General features: G+C 43.4%; 2 protein-coding genes across 2 annotated transcripts; both read right to left on the bottom strand.

The window, feature by feature from the left end:
- Positions 1-6,152: 6,152 nt before the first annotated feature.
- Positions 6,153-6,661, bottom strand: LOC138892719 (uncharacterized). Its single transcript, XM_070176455.1, has 2 exons — positions 6,601-6,661; positions 6,153-6,550 (listed from the first exon to the last, which is right to left on the bottom strand). The coding sequence occupies exons 1-2, from the start codon at positions 6,659-6,661 to the stop codon at positions 6,153-6,155; spliced, it is 459 nt and encodes a 152-aa protein (XP_070032556.1).
- Positions 6,662-6,735: 74 nt separating this feature from the next.
- On the bottom strand, positions 6,736-8,074 carry LOC138892718 (uncharacterized). The gene is made up of 2 exons (XM_070176454.1): positions 7,906-8,074; positions 6,736-7,367 (listed from the first exon to the last, which is right to left on the bottom strand). Exons 1-2 carry the CDS (start codon positions 8,072-8,074, stop codon positions 6,736-6,738), a joined length of 801 nt encoding a protein of 266 aa, XP_070032555.1.
- Positions 8,075-13,533: the final 5,459 nt, after the last annotated feature.

Here is a 13,533-nt window from a genome sequence, read left to right as displayed (position 1 = left end):
ATCAATCAATACAATTTAGTGGTGCTGAATTAATACTGCTTCATTGGTGCTTTCATTGAGAGACTATTATGTCGGTTGACTCAAAACTCAAAGCCTCCGATGGCCTACTCGCATCGTCTTCATCGGATGCAGATATTCGTGCTGCCATGGCTAGCCAGCAGTTGGTGATACATGATCTAGTCACTCAGGTGGCTACTCTCACTACTCAATTGCCGTTACTTGATGTTTTTGTGCAGGACCCAGTGGATTTTCCTACTACTTCTTCAAAGGGTTCTTCTCCTCTTCGCCACAAGCCGGTGCCAGTGGAGTTCGATCGTTTTCATGGTGACGTGCCGGAGGCGTGGGTCTTTCAGGCTGATTGTTACTTCGACTTCTATGGTATTATTGAATAGGAGAAACTCACTATTGCCTCGTTCTATCTTGATGGCGAAGCTTTGGAATGGTACATGTGGCTTTACCGGAACAAACAACTCAGCGATTGGATCAGTTTTACCGAGAAATTATGCAGCTGCTTTCGTAAACGCCATGTCCAGTCACCTGTCGGCCGGTTATCAAAGCTCCGCCAGACTTCAACAGTGGCTGAATTTCAGGGTCGTTTTGAGGCTTTGTTGAATGAAACCAATTCGTTGCGGGAGTGGTACTTTGGACCAGGCCATTACTTTGGCCCATATGCATGAACAAAGGATTTTATCGTAAAAGGGGCATGTTCGACCCACTTTTGCCCGCACCCAGCCCATATTACCCACTACTAATCATAACCCGCTTTCACCCAATCCTTCTTCACCCACCTTGCCCGCAGCTCCTTCTCCGGCTCCACCTGCTCAGTTATCTTTCAAACTGTTTACCCGAAAAAAGGTACAGTTGAAATTATACGTAGTTTCTAGACAAGTGAACTAATTTGATCCTGAAATAATATAATAATCAAAGAACTACACAGTACTTAGCCTTGGAATGTAGATGAAATAGCAAAGATAGTGATTCCGTGAACATGGTTTCCGAACACAACAATGATGAGATCAGAAAGCAAGAGAGTGAAATTGTATAAAGCTTTGTATAGAATATAGTATATATTCTTGCCAGAAAATTCGTGTCCTTTACAATGGTAACTGAGCTCACTATTTATAGTTATGCCTAGGAAAAAAGGTCCTAGGATTATGCGCTTCTTTAATACCAATTATGAGGGTCATTGATGAAGATATAACGTTGAGTGTAAATGTCAAACTCTTTTTAACGAACCGTCACTCTTAATGCTATAGAATATTCCTTAGTAAATGCTACCGGGTGCAGAGCATTTAATACACATGAACGTTATCCGTTTCGGTGACAAGCGCAATGATTGCGTTCGGTCTTCAGCCATTCTATCTCGGATTCCACGTGTCCTCCTTTTAGTCAGTCACGTGTCATATCATATTTTACCCTATACAGATAGTCCCCCTACTTTTCAGTGATATAACTTTATATTACTGAGAAGTTGGTAGAAATATCTTTTTGGCAGAAATTACTATAATTCCCTCTGAAGGTCTCTGACGGTTGATTAGACGCACGTCTCTCCGCATTTAATGCCCCGAACACACGTTATCCCATGATTCAACATAACTTTTGCCGATTATCGAGGTAATAATGGCCATGAATTTAGCCGCCAAAATTTTACTTATACGCAACTTTCTTTTCCTTTGCGTTTCACAATTGCTCGAGCTTCTGATTTGCATCCCTGTTTTCCATCCTTTTTCTAATTTTCTTCAAACATAAACTCTTTTACCTTCTTCTTTTCCAATGGCTTCTTCCTCCAAACATGGTGGTTCTACAAAAAATAAGAACAAAATCGAGGATTCCATTCCTCTAACAGTGGATTCCATCATCCCAAGAAGGCTTAGTACTTTGAAGGATTTTGAATTAAAATTTCCTACTGCTAACCCTCGTACATGGGTTGTTAGTAGGTAACCTTCTTCAATTCGTCCTTCCAGTATTCCTGCTGTGAAGGAGGACTACCGCTGTAATGAGTTGGAAATTATTACTCCTGATCTATCGGAGCGAGTAACCCTTCCCAAGGAAGGTTTTACATACCTTTTTCACGTATCCCTTTACTTTGGGTGCATTTTCTTTGAGCGGAGAGCTTGATTCCGTGATTGCGGCATTTTGCCTTCGCTACCGGTATATTTGGCACAGGTAAGTCCTTCAGTGTGGAGGACGATCGCCTGCTTCCGACGCTTGTGCCAAGAAACTAGGGAGGAGATAACCTTAGCTCATGCGATGAATCTCTATTCCCCCAAAATCTTCCGCGGGGGAATGATAAACCTTTGCAAGTGTGGCTACCATGCTTTATTGTCTAGCATGGATGATGACAACGATCGTGAATGGATGGAACGGTTTGTTGCAGTTTCCACCAACGACATTATTCCGACAACAGCTTCATCCTTTTCGGTTGATTGGAACCGCACTCGTAAGTTCTTTGTATAATATTCCTCTTACTAGATATTCTTCTATGGCCATATCATCTTTTCACCCTTCGTATGTTTCAGCATCTCGATGGCTCCCACCAGTGGTGGAAGGTTTGAACCGGTGGGTTCAGAAGATTTTGGATGTCACAATGCCCGAAACTTATTCGTGGAAAGAACTGGCCCTTAAATACGGGCGGAAGGCCAAAAATCATGGTAACTCTAATTTACCTTGCCTTCATTTTTGTATATGAAGAACTTGGTTGTACCCTTCTGACTTTGTTCGTGGAATTAGGTGTACCTGCGGGTTCTGTTGTTGTCCCCGAGGAGGACGTTCTAGCTGATCCTGCTGATGCAAGCTGCTTCAAGAAGCACTTACTCGAACAGGTATCTCCGGGCCTGTTTCGGCTGCAAATACTTCTCCACAGAGTCCCCGACCAGAAGATAAACAAATAAAGAGAAGATGCTCCTCCGCGGCCGGGGAAAAGAATAAAAGGGCAAAGGTTGATGCCCCCGGATCATCTCCAGTGGCGATGATGACTCGTCCTCCTTTTGGGCCGGTCGCAGACACCGTAATGATTGATGATATTGAAGAAGGTGTTGATGATGGAGCTTCTTTACACAGAAGGCGGTGATCCTTATCATCTCAACAAGATGCTCGCCCTGTTGAGATAGTTACACCAACTAAAGACGATGTCTCGACACTTCGGGGAGAATTTGATTTGGTAGAATATGCCAACTCCTGTTTTCGGGCCCCAATTGCTGCAACCGGTGCTGCGGGGCTGAGTACCGGGTCCTTTCCGTCTTTGGTTGGCGAGCATCAAACAACCAGCATTGCATTTGATGCAGCTGCTTCTCACTCTTCAACTCCATCAGCTTCATCTCCACCTTCACTAACACCAACAGCTGCTACATTATTTCTATCTTCGTCTACTCTTCTACCAGCGGTTGCTACACCATCTCCATCGGCCGCACCTGACCATGAAGAAGGTGTTCCTCTTCCACAGTCCCCAGCTCATGGGAACTTGGGGAAAAATTATGCTACTCCTTCTGAAGATCCACAAAGGAGGAGGAACATCACTCTTTCGGTCTCTACCGGGTGCAACCTGCTATCGCTGCCAGTGGAGATTGCTAATTACCTGAAGCCTTTGGCTTCGGAAAAGGTTTGGGAAAAGATTCAGACACTCTCGGGAGAGTGTTTGTTGAACAATGCTATGCATAATGCCGCAGCAGTACGTTCCTTGCTTCCTCTATTATTTCTTCTACTTTGAAGGAATGTATTCTAAATTTTACCTCTTCTTATTTTATAGGCCAACTTTCTTGCTTCTGAGGGCCTTCAAAGGTTGATTCGTGAGAAGGAAGAACTTACTTCTGAACGGGATCAACTTTTGGCGGAACGGGACCAGACTGTTCTTCGCCTCTCGGAACTGGAAACCAGGGCAACTGAGGCCGTTATTTTGGAGGCTTGTTTGCAGCAAAGCGAGCAAGAAGTGGTAACCTTTAGCCAAGAAATTGGGCCGCTGAGGGTTAATTTTGATGAGGCCAAGGCCAAATGGGCAGAAGTCCAGAATGCCGTTCTTGCTGCAGCCGACCATGAGGCTACCTCCGCTGAAAGAGTGATTAACTTGGAGGCAGCCTTGAACTCCAAAAGTGAAGAGCTTGCTGATACGGAGGTGAAACATGGCCAGCTAGAAGAGAAGTACAGGAAAACCATTGAGCATAATAGGCTCTTTAGTTCAACTGTCCGCGAGCTCCACGTCAGCCTTAAATCTGCTAGATCCACCCGGGAAAACCTTTCCACCGTGGTTACTCAACTCAAAGAAGAACTCAAGCGTCGAGCGGCTTCCCTCATTGTTGGAAAAACTTATTCCATGTATAGCATGAGGAGAAAAACCTTGGAAAAGGCCAAAGATGGTATTATTGACATTGATGCCAAAATTGCTAAGGCCCGAGAGCTTGAGTTGGATGCAAAAAATGGACTCCCGGCGCAGTCTGATGCTCTAGGTTCTTCTGATTCCAGTTCTGAGTTTTCGAAAACTGAAGAAGGATCGGAAGGAGATGAGGCCAAAGACCAAATTAGGGCAAGCGTTAAGCCATCGGCGGAACCACCTACCCTTCCCGGCAATGCGGATATTTCTCTTCCTCCTGACTCCGGAGGCGCTGCAGTCTAGCTTTTCCTTTCTTTTCCCATTTTGTACTTATAACATTTTGGCCCGTTCTTGTAAATAAAGACATATTTTTTTGTTCAAGTGTCGTTTGAGTCTTACTTTCGTTTGAATATCCATGCAAGCCTTTAATTTTTACACTTGCTCAAGCATTCCGCGCATGTTGTTCAATTTGCGCTTTACTATGTGTAGTCTCAGATGCCTTTTCTTCGAAGCATTTTGGTTTTATCCCTTTTACGTAAGGGTTTTTATGAATATTTGCGCAAGTTTTCCTTTAACGTGAGGGTTTCTATGAATATTTGTGCAAGTTTGCTCTTTGCGTCCTTTTCATATGCGGCTTCGGGTGTATTTTTCCCCGATGGCATTTTGGATTTTGGGCATTAATTCTTCTGAAACCAACCCTTTAACGTGAGGGATTTTATAAGAGAGGGTCTTATTATGTTTACGGTCCTCTTGAAAAGGACGTCTCATGTTCATTACGGCACTAACATTTGAAGTACTTGTTTAACTTTTAAATGACAAAGTTAGCTCATCGTTCAGACAAGAAACAAGATAAAAGCAAAATAATTTCATTTTATTCCTTCTATTTTCATAAATTACATAAGCATTTTGCTATGCAGAAAAGAAGTTGTCATTTCTTGTGGCCATCTTGTACAACTTGTTTCTACGGGGCTGGCTGCGCAGTCCCCGGTCCCAATGATGAATTTTGTTTCCGGATTTTTGTTCCCAGTTGACGTGGCCGTCATTGTTGTCGTATCCTCATATCATTCCCCCCCCAGTGTTCGAATACAAATTGGAACACTGGAAGTCTTGTATCTTCGAGTGTCCCACCAATGAATTTCTAGGTAATCCTTCACTCGGCAACATATCTTGTTTCCCCTTAGGAATCCATGCTATCGAGCAAAAAAATACCTAACAGTCCTCTGGCGGTTTGTGCCCGTGAATGTTCGGGTAACCTCTGTTTGGTAGAAAACTTAACTTCCCGGTGAGAATTTGCTATCGAACCAAAGATTATCTAATCGTCCCCGAGTGGAAGCTTGTTCATTTGCCTTGCTATCAAAGGTCTTATTGCTGCTATCTTCGTAGTATGCTTTCTGCTGCTGCCTCGTTAAAAACCTTTCCAGAAAAACTCAATTGAGACAAAAACTGAACTAAGGGAAAAAGAGTGCAATACATACTTCCTGTTTGAGCGTCGTTTATCAGCAATAATATCTTTTGAGGTGTGCCACGTTCCAGTTGCTGGGCAATTTGTCCCCATTCTGGTTCTCCAACTCGTATGAACCTTTCCCAGTGACAGCTGAAATCCGGTAGGGACCTTCCCACGTTGGACCTAGCTTTTCCGTGTTGAGCTCCCGTGTATTTTATGTTACTTTCCTTAGAACCAAGTCTCCTACTTTGAAAATATGAAAGTTGGCTATTTGATTGTAATATCGCTCCATCCTCTGCTTTTGAGCTGCTATTCTCACATGCGCCAAGTCCTTGCGTCCCTCGAGCAGTTCCAAGTTGATTAGCATTGCTTCGTTGTTCGATTCTTCATTTGTCTGAGAATATCTCAAAGTGGGTTTGCCACTTTAACCGAAATCAGGGCTTCAGCACCGTATACAAGGAAAAAAGGAGTTTCTCCTGTACTTGATTTGGCCGTTGTTCGGTAGGCCCATAGAACTCCGGGCAACTCTTCAGGACATTTGCCTTTTGCTGCTTCCAACCTTTTCTTGAGGTTTTGAATGGTCACTTTGTTTGTCGACTCCTCTTGACCGTTTGCACTCGGATGATAAGGCGAAGATGTGATTCTCTTTATTTTCAAGTCTTCGAGGAACTTTGTAACTTTTGCACCGATAAACTGTGGCCCATTGTCGCATGCTATCTCTTTTGGTATTCCGAACCTATAAATCATATTTTCCCATAGGAAATTGACCACTTCGTGTTCTCCGATCTTCTGATAAGAACTTGCTTCCACCCATTTAGAAAAATAATCAGTCAAAATTAAAAAAAAAACTTACCTTTCTGGGAGCCGATGACAGTGGTCCAACGATGTCCATCCCTCATTTCATGAACGACCATGGTGATAGAACTGAATGTAAGGGTTCTGCCGGTTGATGTACTAGTGATGCATAGCGTTGGTACTTATCACATTTTCATACGAAATCTTTGGCGTCCTGTTCCATGCGAGGCCAATAATATCCTGTCCGGACCAATTTCAGCACCAAAGACTCTGCGCCTGAGTGATTGTCGCATATCCCTTCGTGGGTTTCTCTTATGACATAATAAGCTTCTGACGCTCTTAAACACTGGGCTAGTGGCCCTTGGAAAGATTTTCTATACAATTGGCCTTTCCTGAAGCTATAACGTGCAGCTTTGGTGCGTAACGCCCGTGATGCTTTGGGATCGTCAGACAACTTTCCGTGCTCGAGGTAGTTGATTATTTTGTTTCTCCAGTCCCAGACCAGACTAACCGAATTCACCTCAGAGTAACCACCCGTATCAAGGACTGAGCTTATCAGTTGTACTACTGTTCCGGACTCCGGTCCCTTTATTTCCGTTGATGAACCTAAGTTTGCTAGTGCATCCAATTCTGCATTATCCTCTCTCGGGATATGAGTGATTGACCACTCACGGAATCGTGCCAAAAAAGCTTGGACCTTTACCACGTATTGTTGCATACGTTCTTCTTTGGTATCAAAGATCCCGTAAACCTGATTTACCACAAGCTGTGAGTCACATTTGATTTTGATAACCTCGAAATCAAGTCCCGGGGCCAATTCGAGCCCTGCAATCAAAGCTTCATACTTTGCTTCATTATTAGTTAAAGGGGTCGTGCTGATGGCTTGCCTCAAGGTTTTCCCTGAAGGCATGATTAAAACTATTCCGAGCCCGGACCCTTTTATGCTCGAGGCTCCGTCTGTAAATAAGGTCCAAACTCCTGATGTCGATTCCGGCACCATTACTGCCTCCTTGGTTGAAAGAGGCAGCAGTCCCGGACTATAATCGGCCACGATGTCAGCCAAGACTTGTTACTCAATTTCAGTCCTCGGTTTATATTCTATGTCGAACTCACTCATTTCGATGGCCCATTTGGCCAATCTGCCCGAGAGCTCGGGTTTATGAAGGATGTTCCGCAAAGGGAAAGTAGTCACCACAACTATTGGGTGGCATTAAAAATAGGGCCTCATCTTCCGAGCGACGACCACGAGTAAGGCCAGTTTTTCCAAATGTGGGTAGCGAGTTTCTGCTCCCGTTAAAATTTTGCTAACATAATAAATAGAAAATGGCGTACCTTCATCCTCCTAGACTAAAATCGTACTTACCGCAATTTTTGAAACCGCGAGGTAGACTAGCAATGTTTGGCCTTCTTCTGGTTTCGAGAGCAATGGAGGGCTTGACAAGTACTTCTTCAGGTCCCACAAAGCCTGCTAGCATTCTGGCGTCCATTCGAAATTGTTCTTCTTTTTTAGCAATGTAAAGAAGCGATGGCATTTTTCCGACGACCAAGAAATGAACCTGCTCAAAGCTGCTAACCTTCCCGTGAGTCTTTGGACTTCCTTCACGTTTGATAATTGGTCTGGGATGTCGTCTATGGATTTAATTTTGTCCGAATTTACCTCAATTCCCCTTTGTGAGACCAGAAACCCCAGGAACTTACCGGAGCTGACCCCGAATGCGCACTTTTCGCGGTTAAGTTTCATGTTATGTTTCCTCAAGATATCGAATATTTCTTGCAAATGCTTAAGGTGTTCACTTGCATTCAAATACTTAACGAGCATATCGTCTATATAAACTTCCATGGTCTTTCCTATTTGTTTTCCAAACATCTTATTTACGAGCCGTTGATAAGTGGCTCCGGCATTTTTCAACCCGAAAGGAGTGGAAACGAATCTTTCGGGCACGCCTTATTTAGATCTTTATAATCTACACACATACGAAATTTATTGTTCCTCTTAGTAACTAGTACTACATTGGCTAGCCAGTCTGGATATCTTACCTGTATGACCGAACCAATTTTAAGCAAGCGAGTTACCTCTTCTTTGACGAATTTATTCCTGGCCTCGGCAATAGGGCGCTTCTTCTGTCGTACCGGTGGTACATTGGGATCCAGACTTAGCTTGTTCACGGCTATTTCCGTCGGGATACCTGTCATATCCTCGTGCGACCATGCAAAATAATCAGCGTTAAATTTAAGGAATTCAAGTGAAATTTTCTTTCTAAGAATTCTTCGAATAATGACACTTGCTCTAGTTCCTCTGCCGTGGATTTTGTTGCGTCCGTTTCTTCTGGAACTTGGAAATATCTCGGCACCTAATATTGTTCTAACGATTCTGCCCCTGGAATAACCTCTTCTAACTCGAGAGTAGGCGTCGGTTTCTGTAATTGCTATGTCGTGCACTCATTCCCTTTGTTACTGGAAACTGAGATTGCATTCATCTCCTTCGCTGCCGGTTGGTCACTTCTTATCTGCTTGATTCCTTCGGGCATTGGAAACTTCAACAATTAGTGATACGTCAAAGGTACAACTTTCATCTCGTGTAACCATGACCTTCCTAATATGATGTTGTATCCCATATCACCATCCACTACTTCGAAGAGAGTTGTTTTCATTACTCCTTCAGCATTCGTGAGCAATAAGATCTCTCCCCGGGTCGTCACGTTTGCAAGGTTGAATCCAACGAGGAGTTTTGTCTCCGAAATAATGCTTCCGGTGAGTTTAACTTGTTCCAATACTCTTCATTGTATGATATTAGCCGAACTTCCTGGATCCACAAGAACACGCTTAATTTTAAAATCTAACACATTTAAAGAGATTACCAGTGCATCGTTGTGCGATAACAACAATCTGTCTGCGTCTTCTTCCGTGAAAGTGATATCATCCTCCCGGAGTCTTTTGCTGTGAGTTATCGATACTTAGTCTTCTTTGCTGCCGAAAAGGTGACCCAGTTAATATCGTTCCCCCCAAATATCATGTTGATCATTTGGCGCGGGTTTTGTTTCTCCTGCTTTTGAGGATTCCGCGTTATCTCTGTTGCGACCGTAATTGTTCTCAGCTCGATCACTCAAAAATTCTCAGAGATGACCATTCTTCAATAGCGTTGCCACCTCTTCCCGAAGATGTCGGCAGTCCCCTATCCGGTTACCGTTTGTCCCGTGGTATTCGCACCATAAATTGGGATCCCTCTGGCTGGAATCGAACCTCATAGGTCTTGGGAATCGTTCTTCTTTAATGTTCCTCATGGCTGACACCAGTTACACTACACTGACGTTGAAGTTATATTCTGATAACTGGGGTAAGAAAGATCTTGAGACCCCAACGTTTGTTTATCTTGAAGTAATCTATTGTTTCGACCATGATCAGTCCCTCCGTCAATGGTGAACTTGTTTACTGCTCGTAAATTTTTGCCACGGCCTTTGGTATGCTCATATGGCAAAAATCGAACCCTCGTAGTCCGCCTATCCGCGTCGTAGTCATCCTTTGATTTTTCTCTGTTCTTCTCCCGTCCTTTGGCCAATGATGTAGAACCGACCTGGTCATCTTCGATCCTTATCTTTGACTCGTACCGGTTGTGAACATCTTCCCAGGTTATTGCTTGAAACTCAAGCAGGCTCTCCTTCATCTTTCGGGAAGCGTCTGAACTTCTCGAATTCAATCTTTTGGTGAATGCTTCAGCTGTCCATTCATCCGGGATGGCCGGGAGCAACATTCTTTCTTTCTGGAATCAGGCAACAAGCTCTCGTAATAATTATGATTCTCCTTGCGCGATTCTAAATATGTCGGCCTTCCGGGCTTGCACCTTTCTGGCCGTGGCATGAGCTTTAATGAAAGAATCCGCGAGCATTTCAAAAGAATCTATGGAATGCTCGGGCAGTAATGAATACCACGTTAAGGCTCCCCTCGTGAGAGTTTCGCTGAATTTCTTTAGCAACACAGATTCAATTTCGTGAGGAGCTAGATCATTTCCTTTCATCGCCGTTGTATAGGTGGTAATATGTTCCTGCGGGTTTGAAGTTCCATCATACTTTGGAACTTCAGGCATTTTGAAACGCTTCGGGATTAGTTCTAGTACCGCACTTGGCTTGTACGGTAATTGAACATACTTCTTCGAGTTTGGGCCTTTCAATACTGGTGGTGCGCCCGGAATTTGATCCACGCGGGTGTTTACTTCCCTCATGAACCGTAAAAGCTCATCCTTGAATGAATCATTCTCGTTGTTAAGACCTGATCTGCTTCCCCCAGCCCTATCGGAGCCAACTTCACCCCTGGGAGTGTTGTTGTCGACTCTCTGTGTTGGTTGGTCTGCGGGAACAACTGGAGGAATTGGGTCACGCATGTTTGCATTATTTGAAGCACCTGATAGCACCTGTTTCAGTTCCGTCATAACCTCGAATTTCAGGGTTGCGTGTATCGTTAACAGTGTTATCTGTCATTTTTTTTTGTGATTTTTTCTAAGACAAAATAATCAAGACACGTTAGTAAAAAAAGCAAGGATCAACTTAATTGCACGACTGTCTAGGCCCCGCGGTGGGCGCCAAACTGTTTACCCGTAAAAATGTACAATTGAATTTATACGTAGTTTCTAGATAAGTGAATTAATTTGATCCTGAAATAATATAATAATCGAAGAAATACATAGTACTTACCCTTGGAATATAGATGAAATAGCAAAGATAGTGATTCCGTGAACACGATTTCCGAACACAGCAATGATGAGTTCAGAAAGCAAGAGAGTGAAATTGTATAAAGCTTTGTCTAGAATATAGTATATGTTCTTGGCAGAAAATTCGTGTCCTTTACAATAGTAACTGAGCTCACTATTTATAGCTATTCCTAGGGAAGAAGGTCCTAGGATCATGCCCTCCTTTAATGCTAATTACGAGGGTCATTGATGAAGATATAACGTTGAGTGTAAATGCCAAATTCTTTGTAACGAACCGTCACTCTTAATGCTATAGAATATTCCTTAGTAAATACTACCGGGAGCAAAGCATTTAATACACTTTTATGAACGTTATCCGTTCCGGTGATAAGCGCAATGACTGTGTTCGTTCTTCAGCCATTCCATCTCGGATTCCACGTATCCTCCTTTTAGTCATCCACGTGTCATATCATATTTTACCCTATACACAAACACCTTACCACGACGCAGATGCAGAGTCGACGAGAGAATGGCCTTTTCTACCATTGCGATGAAAAATACTCCCATAACCATCGTTGTAAGATTGGCCCCCTGTTGTTTCTCTTAATTGATGGCCAAGAGGATGAAGTAGCCTTAGCAGAGAATTTCCCGATGATCTTCTCGCTGAGGAGCTGCAGTGTTTGGAAGTTCAGGAGGACTCCTCGATTTCGTATCATGCTTTAGCTGGAGGTGTTTCCTCCAACACTCTTCATTTTACTGGTCATGTTAATGGTTCACCGGTGCAAGTGCTCCTTGATGGTGGGAGTACTGATAACTTTATCCAATCTCAAGTTTCTAAATTTATTCAGCTCCCTATCGAGCCTATTACTCATGTTTTTGTGATGGTGGGCAGCGGCCAAAGACTAAGTTGTGATGGTATATGTCGCCAAGTTCCCTACTCCATTCAGAATTACAACCTTACTATGGATTTCTATGTATTACCCTTCCATGGGTCAGATTTGGTTATCGGTGTGTCATGGTTGGAAACCTTGGGGCATGTTGTAACTGATTACGGTGCTCGAGTTTTTGGATTCACTCTTAATGATCACCGGTTCACTTTGCAAATTGACCTACCAACAGATATCCAGCCTATTCAATTACATAGTATGCGGCATATGATGGCCACTGATGCCATATCTTCCTTTTTCCACTTGGAATTAGTTGCCAAATTTGTTATGTCCACAGATGCGCCACCACCAGACTTAGGGGACTTATTGGATACATTTGCCGGGTTTTTCAAAAGCCACACGGTCCTCCGACTAGGCCGCAAGAGCATGCCATTCATCTATTACCGGGAGTTGAACTAGTGAATGTCAAACCTTACCGTTATCCGTATTTATAAAACATGTTATGGAACAATTGGTAAGTGACATGCTCAGAGAAGGGGTTATTCGTCCTAGCACAAGTCCATTCTCATCTCTGGTCCTCCTAGTTCGTAAGAAGGACAGTACTTGGCAGTTTTGCGTAGATTATCGGGCGTTGAATGCAGTCACACTCCGTGATAGATTCCCCATTCCAACTATTAACAAACTATTTGATGAGTTTTATGGTGCCCAGTTTTTCTCCAAGTTGAACCTCCTATCCGGGTATCATCAGATTAGAATCCGGCTTGAGGACATGGAGAAGACAACATTTTGCACATGACAGTCACTATGAATTCTTAGTTATGCCGTTTGGACTCTCCAATGCCCCCTCAAACTTTCAAGCTACTATGAATGATGTCTTTCGGCCATTTCTGCATTGCTTTGTCTTGGTGTTATTTGACGACATCTTGTTTATAGCCTCAGTTGGTCGGAGCACCTAGAACATCTTTGCCTTGTCTTGCAGATCTTGCAGAATCATAAGTTAGTGGCCAAGCGATCCAAATGCGTGTTTGGTCAATAATCTATTGATTATTTGGGTCATGTCATCTTGCACAATGGCTTAGCAGTTGATCCGGCAAAGATCACTGCCATTAAACAATGGCCGCAACCCCATTTGGTGAAAGAAATGCGTGGATTTCTATGGCTCTCGGGATCGTCGTTTCATTCATCATTATGCATATGTAGCAGCCCCTCTGACTAATTTGTTGGGCAAAGATGCATTTTAATGGTCATCAGAACAATAGGTTGCTTTTGATAAGCTCAAAATGTGCCTTAGCTCCACACGTCTTGGCTCCTCCAAATATTTGCCAGGAATTTAATCTAGAAACAGATGCATCAAGAGTTGGCATAGGAGCACTTTTATCCCAAAAAGGACAACCTGTGGCTTTCTTCGGTCAGAAACTTAGCC

The sequence above is a fragment of the Nicotiana tomentosiformis genome, chromosome 5, assembly GCF_000390325.3.
Source record: "Nicotiana tomentosiformis chromosome 5, ASM39032v3, whole genome shotgun sequence".
Lineage (NCBI taxonomy): Eukaryota > Viridiplantae > Streptophyta > Magnoliopsida > Solanales > Solanaceae > Nicotiana > Nicotiana tomentosiformis.
Note: the sequence above shows the minus strand (reverse complement) of the source record. Positions and strands in the feature narration are given on the sequence as shown.